Source organism: Mixophyes fleayi, chromosome 1, assembly GCF_038048845.1.
Source record: "Mixophyes fleayi isolate aMixFle1 chromosome 1, aMixFle1.hap1, whole genome shotgun sequence".
NCBI lineage: Eukaryota > Metazoa > Chordata > Amphibia > Anura > Limnodynastidae > Mixophyes > Mixophyes fleayi.
In genome coordinates this window covers 297,977,290-298,001,845 of record NC_134402.1, presented here as the reverse complement: position 1 = coordinate 298,001,845, position 24,556 = coordinate 297,977,290, and the positions used below count along the sequence as shown (strand labels likewise).

Sequence of the window (24,556 nt, the reverse complement as noted above, 5' to 3'; positions counted from 1 at the left end):
GTCCACAGAGACACATGGCATCGGAGGCATTATTAAAATCTCCGCTCATTTTCTATTTTCCCACGTTAGGGAAAATGAGTGGAGATTTCTGTACCATATTTGCCTGCAATGTGGACAGCCACTTATTTCTAAGGATGAGCGCACTCGGATTCCTGGAATCCGAGCCCCCCCGAACATTGCGGGTCCGAGTCAGATCAGAGCACTGTCCGGGTATTCCCGCCGATTCCGAAATTTAAAACAAGGCTCTGAGTCATAATCCCGCTGTCGGATCTCACGATACTCGGAACCTTTAAATTCCCCGCTTGCCGCTGCCATCTTCACTCGGGCATTGATCAGGGAAGAGGGAGGGTGTGTTAGGTGGTCCTCTGTCCTGCTATTTCTCGTGCTGTGATGTGCTGTGCTCTGTCCTGCTGAGTCCAGTGGTGCTTTTGGCAGTGCTCTGTCCTGCTGAGTCCAGTGGTGCATCAGTCCAGTGCTCTGTCCTTGCTGAGTCCAGCAGTGTGTTTTGTCCTGTGCTTTGTTCTGCAAAGTGCATATTTCTTTCAAAAGTATTAAAAATTCTTCCATAAAAAGAAAAATTCTACAAAAATCCTTTTAAATTAATATAAAAAAAAAAAATCAAAAAAGTTCTTGCTGAGTCCAGTGGTGCATCAGTCCAGTGCTGTGTCCTTGCTGAGTCCAGTGGTGCATCAGTCCAGTGCTCTGTCCTTGCTGAGTTCAGTGGTGCATCAGTCCAGTGCTCTGTCCTTGCTGAGTCCAGCGGTGCATCAGTCCAGTGCTGTGTCCTTGCTGAGTCCAGTGGTGCATCAGTCCAGTGCTGTGTCCTTGCTGAGTCCAGTGGTGCATCAGTCCAGTGCTGTGTCCTTGCTGAGTCCAGTGGTGCATCAGTCCAGTGCTGTGTCCTTGCTGAGTCCAGTGGTGCATCAGTCCAGTGCTGTGTCCTTGCTGAGTCCAGTGGTGCATCAGTCCAGTGCTCTGTCCTTGCTGAGTCCAGTGGTGCATCAGTCCAGTGCTCTGTCCTTTGCTGAGTCCACTGGTGCATCAGTCCAGTGCTCTGTCCTTGCTGAGTCCAGTGGTGCATCAGTCCAGTGCTCTGTCCTTGCTGAGTTCAGTGGAGCATCAGTCCAGTTCTTTGTCCTTGCCGAGTCCAGTGGTGCATCAGTCCAGTGCTCTGTCCTTGCTGAGTCCAGTGGTGCATCAGTCCAGTGCTCTGTCCTTGCTGAGTCCAGCGGTGTTTTTGTCCTGTGCTTTGTTTTGCTAAGTGCATCTTTATTTTAAAAGTATTAAAAAATCTTCCCAAAAAATTATAATTCGACAAAAATATTAAAAAATATTCTAAAAAGTCAAAAAAAAATTATTACAGTCCATAAACTTTATTACTGCAATCTATTAAAAATTGTTCACTGTTCTTGCAGTATTTAAAAAATAGTACTGTAATACAACGTGTGCTGCATATAATGGAGTACCAAAATTTGGGGGGTAAAGTAGGGAAAGACCAAGACCCACTTCCTCCTAATGCTGAAGCTGCTGCCACTAGTCATGACATAGACGATGAAATGCCATCAACGTCGTCTGCCAAGGCCGATGCCCAATCTCCTAGTAGAGGGCATGTAAAATCCAAAAAGCAAAAGTTCACTGCAATTAGTAAAAAAAGAAAATTGAAAACATCTGAGGAGAAACGTAAACTTGCCAATATGCCCTTTACGACACGGAGTGGCAAGGAACGGCTTAGGCCCTGGCCCGTGTTCAGGACTAGTGGTTCAGCTTCGCCCAAGGATCTAAGCCCTCCTCCTCCCCCCCCCCCCAAAATTTTTTTAAAAGAGTTATGCTGTCAGCAACAAAACAGCAAACAGCCTTCTGAACAGATGACATCACAAATCCCCAAAGCAAGTCCAAGGGTGTTGGTGGTTGACAAGCCTGACCTTCCCATCACTGTACGGGAAGAGGTGACTCCATCCACCATTTGCAGCACACCCTCTGCATATGCTGGAAGGATCACCCACAGTGTAGATCCAGATTTGAATAATCAAGGTGTTAATGTTGTACACCGGGAGGAGGCTATTGATGTAGCTGGCGCTGTGGAGGAACTTGATGATGAGGATGCTGATGTGGTTATTGTAAATGAGGCACCAGGGGGGGAAACAGCTGTTGTCCATGGGATGAAAAAGCCCATCGTCATGCCTGGTCAGAAGACCAAAAAATGCACCTCTTCGGTCTGGAGTTATTTTTATCCAAATCCTGACAACAAATGTATGGCCATATGTAGCTTATGTAAAGCTCAAATAAGCAGGGGAAAGGATCTTGGCCACCTAGGGACATCCTCCCTTATACGTCACCTGAATAACCTTCATAGTTCAGGGGTTAGTTCAGGAACTGGGGCTAGGACCGTCATCAGTCCAGGGACACCTAAATCCCTTGGTCCTGTTGGATACACACCACCAACACCCTCCTCGTCAACTTCCTCCACGATCTCCAGCAGATTTAGTCCTGCAGGCCATGTCACCAGCCAGACTGAGTCCTCTTCAATACGGGATTCATCCGAGGAATCCTGCAGCGGTACGCCTACTACTGCCACTGCTGCTGTTGCTGCTGGTAGTCGGTCATCTTCCCAGAGGGGAATTCGTAAGACCGCTACGTCTTTCACCAAACAATTGACCGTACAACAGTCATTTGCCATGAGCACCAAGTACGACACTAGTCATCCTATGGCAAAGCGGATAACTGCGTCAATAACAGCAATGTTGGTGTTAGATGTGCGTCCGGTGTCCGCCATCAGTGGAGTGGGATTTAGAGGGTTGATGGAGGTATTGTGTCCCCGGTACCAAATCCCGTCGAGATTCCACTTCACTAGGCAGGCGATACCAAAGATGTACAGAGAAGTAAGAACAAGTGTCCTCAGTGCTCTGAAAAATGTGGTTGTACCCACTGTCCACTTAACCACGGACATGTGGACAAGTGGATCAGGGCAAACTAAGGACTATATGACTGTGACAGCCCACTAGGTAGATGCATCGCCTTCCGCAGCAACAGCAGCAGCTGCATCAGTAGCAGCATCTCCACAACGGCTTGCCGTGCCAAGGCAGGCAACGTTGTGTATCACAGGTTTTAGTAAGAGGCACAATGCTGACAACCTCTTAGAAAAACTGAGGGAAATAATCTCGGAGTGGCTTACCCCACTTAGACTCTCCAGGGGATTTGTGGTGTCAGACAACGCCAGTATCATTGTGCGGGCATTACATATGGGCAATTTCCAGCATGTCCCATGTTTTGCCCACACCGTTAATTTGGTGGTGCAGCATTACCTCAAGAGTGACAGGGGTGTGCAGGAGATGCTTGTGGTGGCCCGCAAAATTGCTGGACACTTTCGGCATTCTGCCAGTGCCTACCGCAGACTCGAGCAACATCAAAAAAGTCTGAACCTGCCCTGCCATCACCTCAAACAAGAGGTTGTGACACGCTGGAACTCCACCCTCTATATGCTGCAGAGGATGGAGGAGCAGCAAAAGGCCATTCAAGCCTACACAGCCACCTACGACATAGGAAAAGGAGTGGGGATGCGCCTGAGTCAAGCGCATTAGAGACTGATTTTCGTGTTGTGCAAGGTTCTCCAGCCGTTTGAACTTGCCACGCGAGAAGTCAGTTCCGACACTGCCAGCTTGAGTCAGGTGATTCCCCTGATCAGGCTGTTGCAGAAGCAGCTGGAGAAAGTGAGGGAGGAGCTGGTAAACCATTGCGATTCCACCAAGCATGTAGCTCTTGTGGATGAAGCCCTTCTTACGCTTTGCCAGGATCCGAGGGTGGTCACTCTTTTAAAGTCAGAGGAATACATTCTGGCCACAGTCCTCGATCCTCGGTTTAAAACGTATGTTGTGTCTCTGTTTCCGGCGGACACAAGTCTACAGAGGTGCAAAGACCTGCTGGTCAGGAAATTGTCCTCTGAAGAGGACCGTGACATGCCAACAGCTCCACCTTCATATTCTTCCACACCTGTGGCTGCGAGGAAAAAACTCAGTTTTCCTAAATGACCCGCTAGCGGGGATGCAGACAACATCTGGTCTGGACTGAAGGACCTGCCAACCATTGCAGACATGTCTAGTGTCGCTGCATTGGATGCTGTCACAATAGAAAAAATGGTGGAGGATTATTTTTCTGACACCATCCAAATAGACATGTCAGACAGTCCATATTGTTACTGGCAGGAAAAAAAGGCAGTTTGGAAGCCCCTGTACAAACTGGCTCTATTTTACCTGAGTTGTCCCCTCTCCAGTGTGTACTCGGAAAGAGTTTTTAGTGCAGCGGGGAACCTGGTCAGTGAGCGGTGAAGGAGGTTGCTTCTGCAGAACGTTGAAAAAATGATGTTCATTAAAATGAATTATCAATTCCTCAATCAAGTACAGCACTGCCCTCCAGATAGTACAGAGGGACCTGTGGTTGTGGAGTCCAGCGGGGACGAATTGATAATGTGTGAGGAGGAGGAAGTACACACTGAAGGGAGAGAGGAATCAGAGGATGAGGATGAGGACGACATCTTGCCTCAGTAGAGCCTGTTTAGTTAGTACAGGGAGAGATGAATAGCTTATTTGGTGTGGGGGCCCAAACAAACCAATCATTTCAGCCACAGTTGTTTGGTAGGCCCTGTCGCTGAAATGATTGGTTTGTTAAAGTGTGCATGTCCTATTTCAACAGCATAAGGGTGGGTGGGAGGGCCCAAGGACAATTCCATCTTGCACCTTTTTTTTTTCTTTCCCAGCTCGTTTTGTGGGGGCCCAAACAAACCAATCATTTCAGACACAGTTTGGTAGGCCCTTTCGCTGAAATGATTGGTTTGTTAAAGTGCGCATGTCCTATTTCAACAACATCAGGGTGGGTGGGAGGGCCCAAGGACAATTCCATCTTGCAACTCTTTTTTTGGCATTATGTGACCGTTCCACAGTCATTTGCCATGAGCACAAAGTAAAACAAAATTAAAACAAATTCAACAAATTAAACCAAAAGTATAATATAACTTATAAACCCTACACTTGAAAGCTTGAGCCTTTAAATGAAAAAGTCACTCTTCATTGCACGAAGATTTGAAACAGGGACAGTTTTTTTGTTCCCAAAGTCAACAAATAACACTTCGACCCTTTCTGTCTTTAACATACTTGATGGGATCTCAATGATGAATGGTCTGTACCATGGTTGGAGGAGGTATTGTGGCCCCGGTACCAAATTGGGTACCGGGGCCACTCCACTACGCAGTCCAGATAGAGGCGTATCAGATATAAAAAAACGTTGACTGTTGCTGCCAACTCCAAAATTAATCAAAATGACCTGTCATCGTCTAAAACAAGAGGTATTGACACGCTCGAACTACACCCTGTATATGCTGCAGAGGATGTAGGAGCAGGCAGCTGTGCAGTGGAATTGAGATCATTTGAAGGCGGAGGTATTGTGGCCCCGGTACCAAATTGGGTACCGGGCCCACTCCACTACGCAGTCCAGAAAGCTACCTCGGTGCAACGTTTTGGACTACAAACAATATTGTGAGGTGTTCAGAATAGACTGGAAATTAGTGGAAATGATTGTTATTGAATGTTATTGAGGTTAATAATAGCGTAGGAGTGAAAAACAAACAAAAAAATAGATTTTAGCACTTTTTATGCTTTTTTAAAAATAAATCAGAACCAAAACCTTTCGTCAGGTGTTTTGGCAAAACAAATCAGAACCCAAAACCTCAAGCTAATCAGAACCCAAAACACTAAAAGTGCCCGGTGCACACCCTTACTTATTTCCATTTGAAATAAAAATAAAACGCATGTAACATTTGGTAACAATTTAAGGACATGAATTAATGTCTGTCATAGCACTGTTAGATAATAACTTCTTTCAACAAAAAAAAATATACTATGTGAAAAATGACAGGGCTGAGTAAAGACCAGAGTCCCAAGCATATAGGAAATATGTTTTACACTTTATTTTTTCCACAGTATACAGAATCAATGGGAACCTACCTGGTCAGCAAGATGTTAATAACGTGTATTATCTAATGTACAATATATGCATGATGTTCTGATTTGTGTTTTTAATTAAAAACTCTATGCTTATTATTGATAGAGTAGATTAACATCTGAACAATCTCGTCTGACATAATTTCAGCGTCCCCTTTGTATGACTTGCATAAGAGATACTTCAGATCATCTTTTGAATGCTGCATTTTATTGGCTGAAAAACTACAGCATTCAATGGCCTATGTGACATAAGACTTGCTGCATGTAATGTTACCTGTACTGTTGTTTTGAATGTCTAAAATTAAAGTATTATTTTTAATACCTAGGAATGCCCTTCTGCAGAGTGATGGAAACATTAAAGTTACGACAATCATACGATTATTTACTCATTGTTTCATTCAGGAGTACAGTAAGGATAATTTACAGGTACTGTTATGCATTAGAACATGTTTCAATTGTTGTAAAGTGTTCACTACTAGGAATGTTGCTTGTGTAACAACTGTTTGTGCAACTTAGAATAGCTACAAGCCAAATTACCTTTTCATGGGTTCATTCCTTTGGTACGCATCACCGCTGTATTCCACTGCTGACCCCTCTTTCATCTTCTATATACCACAGTAGTTTTGGAGAAAACTGACAGTGGCCACAGAGTGCACAGATTCCAAAAACATACTAGTAGGTTAATTGGCAGCTATCAAATTTACCCATGTGTGTGCCTGCGTGTGTGTGTCTGTGTGTGTTAGGCAGTTTAGATTGTAAGCCCTGTGGGGCAGCACTGCGGAATTAGTGGTGCTATATAAATATCTGATGATGATTACAGTCAGCCGTATTAGTAGCAACACTAAAGACTCATTCTCATGAATGCATTTGTAAGGTGTTTCGCATGCACTAGTTAATGCTTTTATTTTTTTATATTTATTTTTTAAAAGTCTGCAGTGTAAGTGCTGTTGTTGTCTTGTGCCTTTTTTGTGCAGGTTTTTATGGGCATGCATAGTCAAGGTATTGTTGGCTATCGGGGTGCAAAGTGAGTTGAGTGGATGGGGAAAGAGATACAAGCAAACAGTATTTTAGGTAAAATAGCAGTAGTTTATGTAAAATACGCAAACATAATTAACTTCCCAAAAGTGCAAAGTGGATAAGCACCTGTGTATAAGGCACACCTGCACAAAATAAATACACTGCTCATCTGCTTATTTTCAGGCTAGTAAATTACCTTTATAGCCTCTGTGTATCAGTTGATGCACATACAATTTAACTAATACTTTGAGCAGTTCAGTAGAATTAATATCTTCAGTGTAGATTGAAAACTTGGATGTCCATAAGCTAAACATTTAGTATCTCATTAGTCTGGGATAATGTCATTACACCAAATAACAGAGATAACTACAAATGACTAGGGCCCCACCCCAACCAACTGATATCCAGTCAAGAAGATCTGCTCCATCTAAAACAATACCCAAGAGTGCAACACAGTAGTACCACATTTAACAATCTGTCAAGTTCCTGAACTAATTATCCTTGTAGGTGTCTAAATGAATCAATAAGTTGCATTTCCCAGCCTCATAACAGCAGAACGATCTGCTATCTATGTCTTTCGGTATGGTTATGCACGCAGTTGACTGATAATGCCTGTAATATATTGCAACATATGCAAGTGAATTAGCAATCTCATTGAAGTGGTGCATCACCACTAATATAGACAGTTCTTGCTATAGTAGCTCTGAATTAACTTAGATGCAGGTGATAGCAGTTTGATAATGTTGGAAAGGTAACAGCAAGAAGACTGTCCAGTTTATATAAACAAGTGCTGATTTGCAATCACTGTGGACCCGGTTATTTATTCCTCAGGCATTAAGTCATTTTTACTTCATACAGTTTTTTAATACTGAAGTTGCAGATGTCTGCATGTAGATTATTTGTTTCTGAATCTGTTTGCGTGACAGAAGTATACACATCCTCAGGTCATACATTTTACTTGTAGCTTAAAATATTTTTAATGAGAGACTACAGTTCTATATAAAAGAAGGATTTGATTTTTCAGTCTTTGTCTCTTGTTGCTTAATTTTAAAAAGCATTACAAAATATTCAATGATGTCGATTAAGGTGGATGTAATACGGACAGTGGCCATTATTTTTAACTTTTTGCGTGTCCATATCAAAGCTAAATGAACTGATGGTATATGAGCCAATAAATATTTGTTCTCTTCTGTATTATGTTGAAATATCAATATGTGTCTGGTATCAAAAAGAGCACTCACAAAAGAACTTGTATTAGTCTTGTCTAATTTATTTTAGCTTCCATTTTCTTCATTTAAATATTGCTATAAATATTATTTGTGTGGGGCTAATTTTGGTTTGTGTTTATACTGTTATGTACACAGAATGTTATAATAAACTGTAGTAACATGTATGTGTGTTTTCTACTTCTTTGTATACTTTAGCCCAGGCTGCCACTAAGAGCTTACTGTCTGCACGAAAATACTGCTCTTGTGTTGGCATTGCTGCGTAAAGTGGAAGGTACGTTTTTCTAACAGAACACCTTTAGAACAGTTGACTAAAGTTGAGGATGAACTGATTTTGCATTTGTTTGATCTATCTACAATTTATGAAATATGCTGAGTTTATAACTTTCTTGCATTGTACTGCAAGGAAACTCATTTTTGCTTTAAACCAAAGAAACAATTTCTCATTCCATCTATCATGTGCTGCATTGTCATGTTAACAAGCTATGCATGTAATGCTCTGATTCTCAAGGATATCAAATGCTTTTGCATCAGTCTACAGTTGAATGTGCTCACATCTCATTTCAACATGTTATAGGATATGAGGTCAAGCAAGAAAATAAATCTTTCTCTCCACCAACATTCCTCTTTCCATATTCTAATTGGCAACTTTAGTTTCTTTGAGATTTTCCAAATTATTTCATACTTTTGTTTCCACTAGTCTATAGATAGGTAGACAGTAAACCAAATCCATATGATTGCTTTTTGATGGGCTTATAAATATACAAGATGTTATGGTTGTATGATTCTTGTATTTTGAATAATTTGAGGTTTAGATTGATTCATTTGATACTCTTATGCTTGACCACACACACACACACACACCAGTAGTCGCATGGGTGGCTGAGTTGGAAGAGCTCTGCAAACTTTGGACTTGGGAGTATGGGCAGACCACATATTAAAGCGTCTGGCAAATGACTACATAAAGGCTGACAGTGATCAGCTGCACACGGGGTGTTTGGGCATACCTAAAATAAATCGAATAGATTTTGATTGGATTCTTACAATTGTTTTGGAGCTGCTCACAAGTTAATACGTTTATTGTAGATATATTTTGATGTCTCACTCTGGTGTAATTCTTTTTTGGGGCAAGCAGGCTGATGAAATGCTTTTCTGGAGACATACAGGCTGGTGTATAATGTATTTTAAGGGTCTACTGTCTGCTCTGTACTGCGTTTGTGAATGCACACAGGCTATTGTAATGCTTTTGTAGGGGTACAATGGCTGGTGTGTAATGCTTTTGTGGGCTTGCACAGTGTGTTTTAATGCTTTGTGGGAGGTTCTTCTGTTTGTGATTTTAAATTCACTTCCACTACAACCCTCTCCCCCATACGTATCCCCTAGCGCTAATCTGTCCTCCTAGCAGGGCACAACACTATTCAGGCACTTCCAGCTGGATAGCACAGTGGCACAGTGGTTAATCTTGCTGCCTTACAGCGCTGGGTCATGAGTTTGATCCTCAAAAAATTATCCTGCGTTTGTGGAGTTTGTGTGGGTTTCATCCTACTCTTCATACACTGTAGGTTAATTGGCTGCTGACTTAATTGACCATAGTGTGTTTTAGACTGTAAGCTCCAATGGAACTGATGTGAATGGCATATTCTGTGTACATCGCTGTGTAATATTGTGGCGTTATATAAATAAATAATAATACAACAGAGTTTTGTACACAATAGAATGCATTTCTCCTTCATTTCTTCTTATTCATGTATTCCATATTTCAATAGAGAGGAAGGTGCAGCATATAATGACACTAATACTAGCCAGTAAATTAGATATAGGACTGCATCTTTTGCATTTCCTGCTATTATTAATATATTATAGATTAGTGCAGCTCACACTCTCTTTATCCAAAAGAGCTGAACTTTCCTATTGAAAAGAGATAGGGCCTGATTCATTTAGGAACTTAGGCAAGAATTTGAGTAAGTTTTCTTACTTACGTTCCTTAGTGAATCAGGTCCATAGTGTGATCCTATGGCTGAAGCAAAAAAAATGCAAGAATACCCGAAAGGATTAACCTGAGGGGCTCCCAGAATCCAGTCCTCCATACCTAATAGCCAGATGTACGCATGAGATTGCAAAGCACATATTATGAACAAGCCTGCAAGTTTCTGGTTTGGAATGTAATTTATGGGCAGCATTTGACACACAATTACTGCAGAATGACAGACTAGGACAAGAAATGTATTTTTAATCATAAACATAATATCTATTCCATTAATCTTGTATAAAAATGTATTTATTTTCCAGGGTTAACATCTAATGCCTGCATTCAACATCTGCGTTCTATTGTAAAAATGCTGAGAAGTGTGGACAACATAGAAAGGTACTACAGTTTATTTTAACAAGCAAACTCTAATTTGGGATAGCTGTAACCTTCAACTTTGAGGCACATAAGTGATTGGGCTGGTAAATACCACACATGTTGTGACTTTGGGAAATCTTCAGCACATGACCTGTTGCGGTACGTTACTTGAGGAGAGGTTTGACAAGCTCTGACGTATACAAATCATGGTTTGATGTTCAATACTGACATGTGGTTTTACATCTGTCTACGGAATGTTGATCTGTGCTGCATTCACTGGAAGATGAACAACAAGGAGATTGCAGAAGGACATTAGAAAAGCATATCTAGAAAAGTGGCATGTTATCACAGTGTAGTAATGTTCTGCTCACTTTCCCCCAACTGATGACTCTAGCTGTCCATGTTGCCTGGTGAGATACAATTTACCAAAGTCTACTGTAGAATTTAAAGTAGGTTCTTAACTATCCTGTATATTATTGCATTTTTTTTAGTAGTTGCACAATCAATCAACAGAGCTAGCATTGTTTACAGTCATGTGATTATACTGCTTATTTTATTCACAGTTTAACATTTTTATAATTCTTATCAATTTATGTGGGATTTTTCTAGAAATATATTTAGTCACTTTGGTAAATACACCCTTTATTGTAGCGATCATTTTTATTTTAGTACCATAATAAATATAAACATAAGCATAATTAGCATAATTTTTAAGTAAACAATACTCTGACTTTGGCAGAAAATCATAATTTTTCATATTGGTATTATATAACCATATGTTTATTTTTGGTTGAGCAAACTAGATATGTTTCCAGCAAGTTTGTGTATGTTATTGTCACACAACGAAAATACTAATTCAAAGTGACTATCCTTTGATTTTTAAAACTAGGGCATAGATCTACATTTGGTGGATTGGATGGCCAAACTAATGCATAGATTTACAGCTATGGATTTACATTTAATGCAGTCAGGTTAAATATACTTTTTTAGCTGGTTATACTTCCTTATACCAGGTACCTGTGAGAGATGCTGTCTCTCTCACTGTCTGGATGGGTACTAAATATTCACTAAATAGGCAATGTCAGACCTTTTAAAATGCATCTACCTCTCTCTCTTAAAGGCACCCATGTGGGTCCATCTAAAAGACTTCCTCTAGGGTCTAGGCATCCTAAACCTGGGATCAACAGACCCAGTGGAGGTCTGTGGATAGACTTCAGTGGTTTTGTGAACTTGGATGGGGGAAAAAATCACCTCTTTATTTTCCATAACCTCTAACTAAAATTTAGCATTTCCTTCAATTAAGAATGTAGACAACAAACCACAGTAGTATTAGCAGTACCTGTGACTTGGTAGTATGCTAAAGTGGTCATGACACAAAAAAAGGTTAAGAAATACTTTAGACCAATCCCACTGGTTAATTCAAATCTGGTGGCATCATTTGCCCTTTCATTACTGCCATCTCTATCCTCTATATACACTTTTTTGAATTTATAAATTGTTTTATTGCCTTGAATAAATTTGTTCCTTTTGTTTCTTATTTGTGATACAATATGTATCAAGACATGGTGTTCCAAAAGGGGCATGTAATAACCATTAAATAGTGTGTGCTTCGCCAGTGAAGGAGCCTGAAGAGCCACTATAGGCCAGCATAGTGTCTGGTAGGAAAGAATGGTGGCAGGTGAGGTGGAACAGCAGGGCTATATGTCAGAAGGGAGGAGAAATGTGTTGGTCTGGCCAGCAGCAGCATAGGTTGACTGGGAGCAGTGACCAATGTGGCAGTAGGGAAGTGGAGTGTGGCAGATGGGGTGTTTGAAAGCAGTGGAGAAGGAATGTAACAGATGGGGTGCCTTGGAGCAGGAAAAAGCGAGTGGCACATGGAGTACCTAGATGCAGAAAAAGGGGAGTGTGGCACAAAGGGTGTCTGGACACAGGGAAGGGGATTGTGGCACATGGGGTGTCTGCAAGGAAGGGGGAGTATGGAAAATATATTAACACATAGATATAGACACAGTATATTAACCGTTTACATACACGCACACTCCAATGCCCAGTTTATGTTAACTCTTTAAATACACACACCAGTTCCATGCTTTAGATACACACAAAACTCCCTATAGCATATTAATCCTTTACATACACACAAAACTCCCTACAGCATGTTAACCATTTACATAGACACCAGTCTCCATAGTATGTTTACTAAAAAAACAAACACACTTACTTAATAATCATACTTACTCTACTCTGCTTCCTGGAAACCTCTGATGGGCCTAAGGAATTGGGAGGGATGGGAATGCAACTACAAAGAGGTGTCAGGTCCTAGGGGAGGGGCCAGCTACCGGTAAGAGCTTTGATGCCTGGGCCATGTAGCCCTGTCCCTTCCTGCAGAAACAAGGAAGAGGAGGAAGTTCCTCTCTCCTTCAGACCTGACCAGGCAGTCCATTATCTACCATCCTGAGAAGGCATAGGCAACCTTCCCTTCAGCTCCTTGACTCTCTACTCTCTGGAAAGGGAGTGGAGTCATCCGGCAGTGAGGGCCGCCAGGGATTTCCCCCATAGGCCAGTCCGACACTGCATACAGGACACATCTTGGAAGCTTTGGAAAAGTATACACTATTTCCAAACTGCAGGAAAATCCTACCAATGTCTATGAGAAAAACTTAACAAAGATAGTTAAGAACTTACCTCCAGGTATCAGGGTTCATTTGCAGGTACTATTACCTGAGGGTCAAAAAGTGGGCTGCTTTTACTTGCAGACTAACATTAACAAAGAGAGTAACCTTAGCAGATTGACTATGTCAAAAATATGTTAAAAATAGGTATACTTACAGAGAACATTTGCAGCTTGGGTGGAAAATATCCTGAAAGCTCTGATCTATAGCACACCAACCTATGTTCAGGACACAAACAAACTTTATCATCGTTGTTTATTTATCATAAACAGATATAACAAGCGTGAAAAAGTATACATTCCAAAAGGTACATGGGTACAGTTGATCAGAATAATAAATGCCTGGATACAGTTAACAGAGCAAATTGCATATCATATAGAAAAATTTAGCATAAAACATGGCAGGGACAAACAAGGACGACATAGTGGACAAAGATGAGACATATGGTCAAGGGCCCTGTTCGTGAGTTTCTACAATTTAGAGGGAGTTGCCATAATTGCCACTATGGATGCAAAATACCTATACAGTAGCATCCCCCATAATAGTGGTATTGCAGCATGTTCACTATACATACATCAACAGAAACGGTTATACAGCAAATATACAGGGTGATTCAAAAGTCGCAGTACACCCTTTTATTTCAAAAACTCTACAGGAAATTGGGAAACCTGAATACTCCAGTAAGGTATGGGTGTCGTGATCTATCTTTTACGGTATGTACCAAACATGGGCGCCATCTTGAAATCGGGCAATCGGCCCAATTCCTGTAGAGTTTTTGAAATAAAAGGGTGTACTGCGACTTTTGAATCACCCTGTATTTCATTCTGACTCACAGTAGATAGGAGTAGCAGTGCGGTTGAGATTTGCGTAGGTTTTCAGTGGTGCATTATTGGTATTTTGATAATCTGACCTGCAAGTTAACAGGACCTCATTATGTTCTGTAAAATAGTAAATAAAACAATAAATAAATAAATACCACTGAAGATTTTTATTCACAGCAAACCCACAGTACTACCTACCTCTATGAAAGACCGCTTTCACCCCAGACACATAAAAATGTTTTCGGCCAGGCAATACAATACAGTCATATTTGCACCGACATTACAGTCCAAGCCAAACATCTAGTGAACCTTAAGCGAGGTTACAACCACGAAAAAAAAGGATGCTCAAATTAAGAAACTAATATGCATACCTAAGATTAACCTTTTGGACTACAAGCAAAAAAATCCATTCATCCTTTGTGATCAGATACAACCCATATTTGTAGGCTGTGGAAAATATTTCCAGAACTTTCTCTTAGTATACAGACAGTCAATCAAACTGAAACCACTTGTTAGGCAATATTTCCCCAGTGACCGAGTGGTAAATGTCAAATTTACTTATCTGCAGAAAAAGTGAATCTTGCACACATAAATGCACAATAAATAGCGCACAGGAGTTATCGCTGTGAGCACATAATATGTCAATCCGTGAATATATTAAAAAAACAAATTTAATAAAACATTCACAGTATGTCTGTATTAATAATTCTGACTAGGCACTTACTGGTAACTGTGGTAATACCAGTCTAATGTGTTGCTCTTCTTGCCCACTCAGCCCAGCTGCTCTGTCAGAGGCAGCCTTATGCGCTAACTGTAGGTACCCGGTACCTCCCTGAGTTTGGAACCACTAAAAGATAACTGGAAAAAAACTGGAAAGATACAAATGTACCTTTATTTTATATAACAATAGATATATGTATATTTCTAAATCACACAGGAATATTAATAAACTTAGTAAAAGCCATGGGGTTTCCTGCTCAGAGAGCCTACCCTAATGTGGCTATATTCACCGCTCCTTCTAGAACGTTTTCCCGGTCACCTAGCCACATCATTTCTCTGCTAGTAGGGCAGGGACTAAGCTGCTTTTTTTGCAAGTCCACAGAGAAGCAAAGTACGCTGAGAATTCAATATCCAAACAAGCAGCTGTCCGAAGTATAATGTAGAACCAGGACCTGATAGCTGGGCTCTCTCTTATAAGCCCAGTCCTTTTACCATGGTGGTGTGATCTCAGTGAGGTTGGTCTGAGATAAAAATTGCCTGCTGGATTCTGTTAGTATCTGCATGAAGGAGGGCAGCCACTGTGCCTCCTCTGCAAAAGACAGCTATTTGTTTGCCCATAAAAGATAACTCACTTAAGTCCATGTCCCATACCTGAATTAACCCATTTTTTGAGCAAAAGTGGTTCCACAGCTGACCAGCCCCTTCTGCCTCAACATCACCGTCTGCTAAGTCTTTAGCCAATATTCATTGTAACTTCTTAGGTGCCTTTAGATAACTACCAAATACAAAAACCAACGTATAGCGCTCAATTACCTAGGTATACTGTAGTTTAATGAAAAAAAGGGGGGAGGAGGGGAATATCAATGGTGGATATGAAGATCTGATGTGATGCAATAGTGCAGAGACTGACCCTTCTTATATAACCAGAAATAAAACCTGTATCGATTATAGTGCACAATAAACTGAAGTGCACTATTCTGTGATTGATTATGGTACTACAGCTAAAAAAAGTAGTAATATGTATAGGTAGATAGATAGCAAACATGCAGAATATACTTCCAGTAGGTGGATTTAATGGCTAAACAAAAGGCAATACAAAAACCTATATAGGCTAAAATACAAACCGAATAATTGTTAAAACATATTGCTAAGGATTTCCGGTTTGCGTTCCACTGTGGAACACACGCCATCATCGTGCTTCTTCCGTGCACCACTACTGCTAGGAACCAGCTGACATCAAGGGATACGAGCTCCATCGCTAGCCACCGCTTCCATCGCGGCCCGCCTTGGATCACTCATTTGGCATCAGGTACAAGACTGTTTATCTTTACCTATATCCCGACTGGAATTGCCGCGAGTAGAGTGGCACCAATTAACTGCGGTATCTTCCACAATAGTTATAATTGACACATCGTGTTATTGGACACCGAGGATTTATATGGACAATTTATATGGATAATCAATCTTGTATTACCGATTACCTGTTTACCCTTTTTATTATGGACTTTTAGCAATATGTTTTAACAATTATTCGGTTTGTATTTTAGCCTATTTAGGTTTTTGTATTGCCTTTTGTTTAGCCATTAAATCCACCTACTGGAAGTATATTCTGCATGTTTGCTATCTATCTACCTATACATATTACTACTTTTTTAGCTGTAGTACCATAATCAATCACAGAATAGTGCACTATTGATATTCCCCCCCCCCCTTTTTTTCATTAAACTACAGTATACCTAGGTAATTGAGCGCTATACGTTGGTTTTTGTATTTGGTAGTTCACAGGAAGGGATTCCTGGTGTCAAAGTCAGTAAATTGGATAAAAGTCATTTCAATTAAAGTCTAGCAAACTTGGTTGTCTTTGTCTGAAAAGATGCGTACGGTACGCTACGACGTACAAGGGCACGCTACGGCGTGAAAAGGCGTACACATCCACTGCACGTGGCAGCAACAGTAATTGGTCTTTTACCATACATTCACACAAACATGCATACTTATAAAATAGTACACATTAATGGTAGTTGCAACACATAGTCAGTTATGTCGAAATATAGTTGTATTTATATGTTATATCAGAGTTACATGCATATTAGTGAAATACACGGAATGGGTTGAAGGAATAACATCATGAGTGGTATTATAATGAACCTTGTCACATATCCTACTGTTTAGTTCACTCTGCGAGGGAATCGCAGAGTGCATACACAAGTTATGAATGATAGGGAATTATGAACTACTTAAGACTAAGGAATCTTGGCGGGAAGAGCAGAGCATACCCCCTGCTGAGATGACCCCCTCCTTCGGATTCCTTTGTATGAACTGGCCAATTATGACGACCCCTTGGACCTTCCTGAGACCTGGACCAATAGATGCAAGCTATTCCATCTACATTGTATTACTGTATGTGATTGTCTATATAAGCAGCAGCTTGTGATCCTGAGTGCAGACTTCTTGTCCCCAGACTTCAGGATTGAATGACTGCACTGGATCCAGAGCGCCTGCGATAAGTAACGGCTGTATTTACTATTACTTCGCTTTAGCATATTATTCTACTTATTTGCGAATAAATCTTTGTGCTTTGGAAACACAAATCGAGGTTCGACAATCGTTATTGGTTAGCGACAATACGCACATAACAATTTGGGGGCTCGTGAGCTTTGGAGGTTTCGTTGCTGATGATACGCAAGACTAACGGATTTCGGTTCCTCAACAAAGGGTGGAGACGCGTCATAAACGGGTAAGAACGCATGGTGTTCAAAACCTGAATTTTACTCTGTGTTGCGAAACCGAATGTCCGTTTTGCATTATCTAGGGCACGCTAACTAGAACCTAGGGACAAAAGAGAAAACTGTTTCTTTTTACTGTCATTGTGCGTTTTAACTGTATTGCATTGCGTATGTGTACTTCCTGCTGTGCGTACGCGAACTTCCGGTAAACTTGCCACGTGGTTAAACAATTGTTTTGATAGTTATTGTACATGCATAGTATAATCACTTGTGAAAGCCTCTGAGACATTATTACTATTGTTGGGAACTTTTTTCCCTTAGATTGTACGCTCCTCTGAGCAGGGCCATCTCTCCTCCTGTTTCCACCACTTCTAACTCTGCTCTCCAGCTACTTAGCCCTCCTCCTCGAGGGTCCTCCACCCCACGTCCACTCTCGCTCCCTCCTCCCCCCTGGGGGTCTCCCTGTCTTCCGCGCCCTCCTTCTTGGGCCCCGTCGTTTGCGGATCCTTCCTCCCCCTTCCCCGCCCTCTCTAGCTGTGCATTGAGCGTACTGAGTTGCTGTGTTTACTGTACTGTGCTGTCTCCCATTGTATTGTGATTTTGTTTGTCTCTGTACGGCGCTGCGGATGCCTTGTGGCGCCTTATAAATAAATATTAATAATAATAATAATAATAACTTGATTTTTTGCGCAGAAAAGGTGTATAGTGTGTGATGTTGTAACGTAGATACACTGTTTTATTGTGGATTGTGCTCAGTTGCTGTGTGACGAGGCGGAATGCCCAACTGAAGGACGGTATACAGGGCAGGTATACCGAATGCGAAAACCGGGTTTTTCGCGAAAGCGCTACCAATAGATCGCAAAGTTTGCTAATAATTAGTATTGGTAGGCAGTGCGATCCGATCGCACCGTTAGTGCGGATTGGTGAAGCAGCTAGGAGGAATTATACTGGAAAGACAGGTTGATTGTATCGACTTTGCGCTCCCAGCGATAATAAACTCAGCAGATTTTTGTGGTTAAGCCAGGGTATCGAGGAGCTGATAGCCCTTGGGGCCCACAAGTGATATTTCTGTATTAGGGATCCTCGCCTGGTGCGAGAAAAGCGAGTGAACGCGGCTAAAGGAAATACGTTCACCGAGCATTATAGATCTCTAGCGGTGAGTATAGCAACAGAGTTGAAATCATTAGGTGGAAGGAACAGAGCACTGCGGTGTGTCTGTGTTTCACATTTGGCCGGAAGGAACAGAGCACTGCGGTGTGTCTGTGTTCCGGGTAGAAGGTATATTGTTCAACATGGGTGCTAAGCATACTCTAGAGATGGTCAGTGTACTGCCTAAGGAAGGCCCTATTGGTTCAGCTAGGTTTCTCATGTGTAAGAAATATGGTGCATATGCAACTGTGTATTGTGACACGTGGGTCGGGATGACCAAAGCTTGTGATAGGCCTTTCCCAACAATAGGGAGTTTTAATGCAGAGGTACTAAATACTGTAAAGGATAAAGTATGGTTGATCAAGTCAACGAAAAAGAGAAATAGACATAATGATTGTTTAAAATTGTGGCAAATGGAAGGTAACACGTGGCAGAGCAGCGAATGCAAACCGGAAGTAGGCGTGGCGAAAAACGCGCTCGAGGCGGATGTAACCATTGAGAAGCGTGGCGAACTCAGCGCAAGCGCGCCCCCGCCACCTTATGTGGCGGGAGGGGTAAGTACAGCCGTTGTTAAAACTGAAAATAGAAAAATTGCTAAATTGTACCCTGTTTTAAGCCAGTTTCAATCAAGTGTATCTGAAAATGAAGATGAACCCACTGTGATTTCGGCCATTGCCCATGCTGTTAGTGTACTAGAGGCTCAGCGCAAGTATGAGAAAATGGCTGAGACAGGTGAGAGTAGCGTGATCACTAGGAGTGAAAGTGTTCTAAATCTAGGGCCTGTAAATCCTGTAGTGTCTCCTGAAGTTAGTGTACCAGAGGGTGTGTTCCCGGTCCGCACAATATCGGTTCCCAATGGGAAACCGGATAAGGATGGTGTAGTTCCTTTACGAAATGTTACAATGCATTGTCCCTGGACTAGATCAGAATTACGTTCCATTATGACTGAATTCCCAGACCCTAGAAAGGAGTTAGCTAAATGTCAGAAATTTGTTAAAGACTTAGGGAACGCTCACGAACCAACCAGTAAGGATTGGCGGGTAGTGTTGAGGGCGTGTCTTCCTCCCAATACTAACATACAAAAATTTATTGAAGATTGTTTGTTAGAGGAAGATGACACCTTGACTGATGAGATTAACCAACGGAATATAGAACAAATTGTCAAACATTTAGCCATCTGTTTTCCAGTAGTAGTAAATTGGAGTAAGATTTTCACCATTAAACAAAAGGATAGTTAAACTGCCTCAGATTACTTTACTAGAGCTATAACAGCGATCGCACGATTTACTGGGATATCCAACATAAGTGAGGACCCACATCACAGAGAGGTAGCTGTAGGGGTACTGATGGACGGCCTTAGAGAAAATTTAAAGACGAGAGTACAAACCACATTACCTAATTGGAGAGGCGTCACGGTAGACTCTCTTAGGGAGTCTGCCGTGGAGCATGACAAGAACCTTTTTAGAAAAAGGGAAGAGAAAATTGATAAGTTAATGACGGTAAGTATACAGGCTCTAGAAGGGGTGCATATACGACCACCAGCATACAACCCATATAACAGAAAAACCTAAAGTGATCAGGTGTTTCAACTGTAACGAGGAAGGACATTACAGGAGAGATTGTAATAAAGAAAGACTCAATACACATAGGGGCGGGTCACATAGATATCCTCCAAGGAAGGATTCACATAGACTAGAAGACTCACATCTACCCGCGCATATTACGGCAGCAAATGCTGCACGGGAAATCAAGGGGTCAGGTCATACCTGTAGTCTACAGCCAGTGAGGTTAACTGAGAGTCAGAGTGAAGAACCAACAATGATAGTTTACATAGCTGGTAGGAAACAAACTTTTCTTGTAGATACAGGGGCAGCCCGATCTGTGATAACCTCTCCTTTCAATCTACAGGTGACCAGTAAAACCATTCCAGCTATGGGGGTGACGGGAAAAGTCTTACATTATCCTCTAACTAAACCCGCTGAAGTTACTATCGGCCCTCTGCATACTAAGCATTCGTTCCTCTTAGCTGCAGCGGCTCCTACTAACTTGCTAGGGAGAGACTTGTTATGTAAAATGGGATGTGTCATATACTGTACTTCAGATGGTGTGTTCCTAGATATACCCGAGAAGGTTGCACATGAGGTACAGGACATATTGGACACCCCTCAAATGTTAATGTTACACTCTCCTGTTATAGAACAAAGTCCATCTCAAGTAAAGGGGATGTTGCTGGAAATACCAGGTTCCCTATGGACCAGAGATGGACAGGACACGGGACTGATGGCAAACGTAGCCCCTGTCATGGTCAATCTAAAAAGTGGTAGGATAGCTCCAAAAATCCCACAGTATCCATTAAAACCGGAGGTGGAACTAGGGGTATATCCTGTTATTGAGAGGCTAATACAACAAGGGATTTTAATCCGTACAGCTAGTACAGCAAATAGTCCCATTTTCCCTGTGAAGAAGAGTGGGGGGAGGGGGCTATAGATTAGTCCAGGACTTAAGGGGAATTAACAAAGTTGTTGAGAGCCAATTCCCCGTAGTGCCGAATCCAGCTGTCATCCTCATGCAGATTCCATCGTCTGCCAGCCATTTTACTGTCATTGATCTATGTTCTGCTTTCTTTTCAGTCCCTCTTCACCCTGACTGCCAATACCTTTTTGCATTCTCCTACAGGGGAGTGCAATACACATGGACCAGACTACCCCAGGGGTTCATTGACAGCCCCAGTATTTTCTCCCAAGCCTTACATGACTGTTTGCAATCCTTTCAACCCCACAAATGGGTCTGTTCTAATTCAATATGTGGACGATTTGTTGTTGTGCTCTGATTCTTTTATGTCATGTTTACATGATACTAAATTGTTGTTGCTTCATCTTTCACAAACAGGGCACAAGGTGGCAAAGGATAAATTACAGCCATGTCAGACTAAGGTCAAATACTTAGGACACTGCCTCACTAAGGGGCTAAGACACCTGACAACCGACAGAATTGAGGCCATACAACACATGACCCTGCCACAGAGCCAGAAGCAGATTCGTACTTTCTTGGGGATGTGTGGATACTGTAGGTCCTGGATCCCAGGTTTTTCTATTCTGGCATTACCATTGCAGGAGCTAGTCTCTTCCTCAAAACCAGAACGTGTTGTACACACAGAAGAGTCAGAGCAAGCGTTCTTTAATCTTAAAGATAGTCTGACAAGAGCACCTGCATTGGGAATACCTGATTATGAAAAGCCTTTTGAACTATTTTGTACAGAAGCTGATGGTTGTGCAGCAGGTGTCTTCGCACAGAAACATGGTGACGCTAGCAGACCGGTAGCATACTACAGTGCACAATTAGACAATGTGGCAAGATCACTCCCAACATGTCTCAGAAGTGTAGCAGCAACGGCCCTTCTAGTAAGTAAGAGTGAGGATGTAGTATTAGGACATAAGTCAACCATCTATACACCCCATGCTGTATCAGCTCTGTTAAATTCAGCCCAAACCAGACATGTTTCTTCAGCTAGATTCACAAAGTGGGAACTAGCCCTGATGGCACCCTCAAACATCACCATCAAACGATTTAGCACCTTAAATCCAGCTACATACCTTCCGTATGTGTCTCAAGAGACACAAAGGGTGGGAGGTGAGGAGACCCTGGTTGATGATGAGTTAGGCAAGAATATTGACACGCATGACTGTATGGAACACCTGAATCAGACCTTTACTGCAAGACCCGACATACGTGACACCCCCTTAGAAAATGTAGATTTTACGTTTTATACAGACGGAAGTTGCCATAGACAGACAGAGACAGGAGAGCTATGTACTGGTTACGCTGTTGTAGACGATCAGGATGTGGTAGAAGCTGAACCCCTTGGCCCACCTCACTCAGCCCAGGTGGCGGAACTAGTAGCACTAAGGAGAGCGTGTGAATTGGCAGAGGGTAAATCAGCCAACATATATACTGACTCTAGGTACGCCTTCGGGGTAGTGCACGATTTTGGGGCCCTGTGGCGTCTTAGAAACTTTACGACAGCAGCAGGTACACCAGTGGCACACTCACAACACATAAAAGGACTTCTGACAGCGATACAGTTACCCAGAACAGTAGCCGTCATAAAGTGCAAAGCCCATACCTTTGAAGAAGACCCAGTGTCACTGGGCAACAACAGGGCAGACGAAGCTGCTAAATGGGCAGCAGGCCAACCTATGACTGTATCGACCGAGACTATGATGGTTTTTCAGACATTAGACATGCAGAAATTATTTGAAATGCAAGATTTGTGTTCCCTGCAGGAAAAGGCGGTCTGGAAGGCGAAGGGATGTGGTCAAGAGTCCTCAGGACTCTGGAGGGATGGACAAGGTAAGCCTGTAGCTCCCCGAACATACTATCCAAGCCTGGCTGAAACAGCACACGGCCTGACTCACCTGGGTAAAGAAGGTATGCGCAAACTGGTGAGAGCATACTGGTGTGCTCCCGGATTTTCCTCTCAAGCTGGTAAGAAAGCAATGTCATGTCTTACTTGTTTGAGGAAACGTGTTGGGAAAACTATTCCAACTGAGCCATCCCACATCCCTCCTACAGATGGACTTTTTCAGGTAATACAAATTGACTATATCCAATTACCACCGTGCAGGAATCTAAAGTATGTGTTAGTGTGTATTGATGTGTTTTCCGGTTGGGTAGAAGCATATCCGGCAGCCACTAATACTGCTGTGTTCACTGCAAAGAAAATTGTACAAGACTTTGTGTGTAGGTTCGGTATCCCTAGAATCATTGAAAGTGATAGGGGTACCCATTTTACTGGTGATATCCTCCAAAATATGTGTAAACTCATGGGAATCAGTAGCAGACTTCACACCCCTTACCCACCACAAGCCAGTGGTAAGATGGAGAGAGTAAACGGTACTATCAAGAACAAACTGGGTAAGATAATGGCTGAAACTGGGTTGGCATGGCCTGAGGCTTTGCCGTTGGTCCTCCATAGCATTCGAACCACTCCTAGACGTCCTCTTAATCTGTCCCCCTTTGAGATACTGTTCGGACGACAACCTCATTTGATCGTGAGTCCACAAGACGACTTAAAGTGTAATAATGAAGTGACTGTACAATATCTTATAAGAATGAGTAGACAGCTGAAACAACAACAACAAAAACTAAAAATGCTGTCACCTGGTATACCAGAGACGAACTGTCATGATGTTGAACCTGGAGACTATGTTATGATCCGCAATTTCTTACGTTCAGGTTGTTTAACAGACCGTTGGGAAGGCCCGTACCAAGTGTTGCTGACCAGTACTACATCACTGAAGGTTGCAGAGAGAGACACTTGGGTCCATTCCACCCACTGCAGGAGAGTCCATAATCCGGAGAAAGTGCAAGACAAAACTCAGACCGACGACATAGAACTGTCACTTGTGAACCTGTTCCGGGAGACAGTTGAGACACCTGAACCAGAGACGTTGCCTCAGAACTATCTTTCCAGCGATGGAGTGGCGGTTTTTGTTTTTCTTTTGTTCCAGGATTTTCCTTGTTTTTACTTTTTCTAGGACATTCTATTTTTGTGAAGGAGGATGGAGGACGGAGGAGAGTTCTGAGAGTGATACGGATGAAATGGAGACCGAAGAAAAGTTAATAGGATACTCTGAGCAGCCCATTATCAAACTTGGTCCAGGGGTTATGAAAAGGTCTGCTAGCTCAGGAACTCGGAGGCAGTGTGAGGGGCTATTGTCTGATGAGTATTGTATCTGCAAGTTCTGCGACTCCCTAGTTGAAGAGAGATGCATCCAACGATGCCAGTCCCCCAGTACTCTGAATATAGGCGGGCATCCTTTGGAGGATTATCACTCCCTGGTGGGTAAGGTGCTAAACCAAACCGAGTGTTGGGTGTGCTCTCACGTGCC

At 42.2% G+C, this 24,556-nt stretch overlaps 1 protein-coding gene across 4 annotated transcripts in view; it reads left to right on the top strand.

The window, feature by feature from the left end:
- FANCC (FA complementation group C) overlaps window positions 1-24,556 on the top strand; it is a 220,269-nt gene that overhangs the window by 177,455 nt on the left and 18,258 nt on the right. For all 4 annotated transcript variants that reach the window (XM_075211083.1, XM_075211081.1, XM_075211082.1 and 1 more), the window contains 3 exons: window positions 6,317-6,416; window positions 8,432-8,507; window positions 10,523-10,598. In XM_075211083.1, the coding sequence (XP_075067184.1) occupies window positions 6,317-6,416; window positions 8,432-8,507; window positions 10,523-10,598 (252 nt within the window). The remainder of the gene's footprint in view (window positions 1-6,316; window positions 6,417-8,431; window positions 8,508-10,522; window positions 10,599-24,556) is intronic.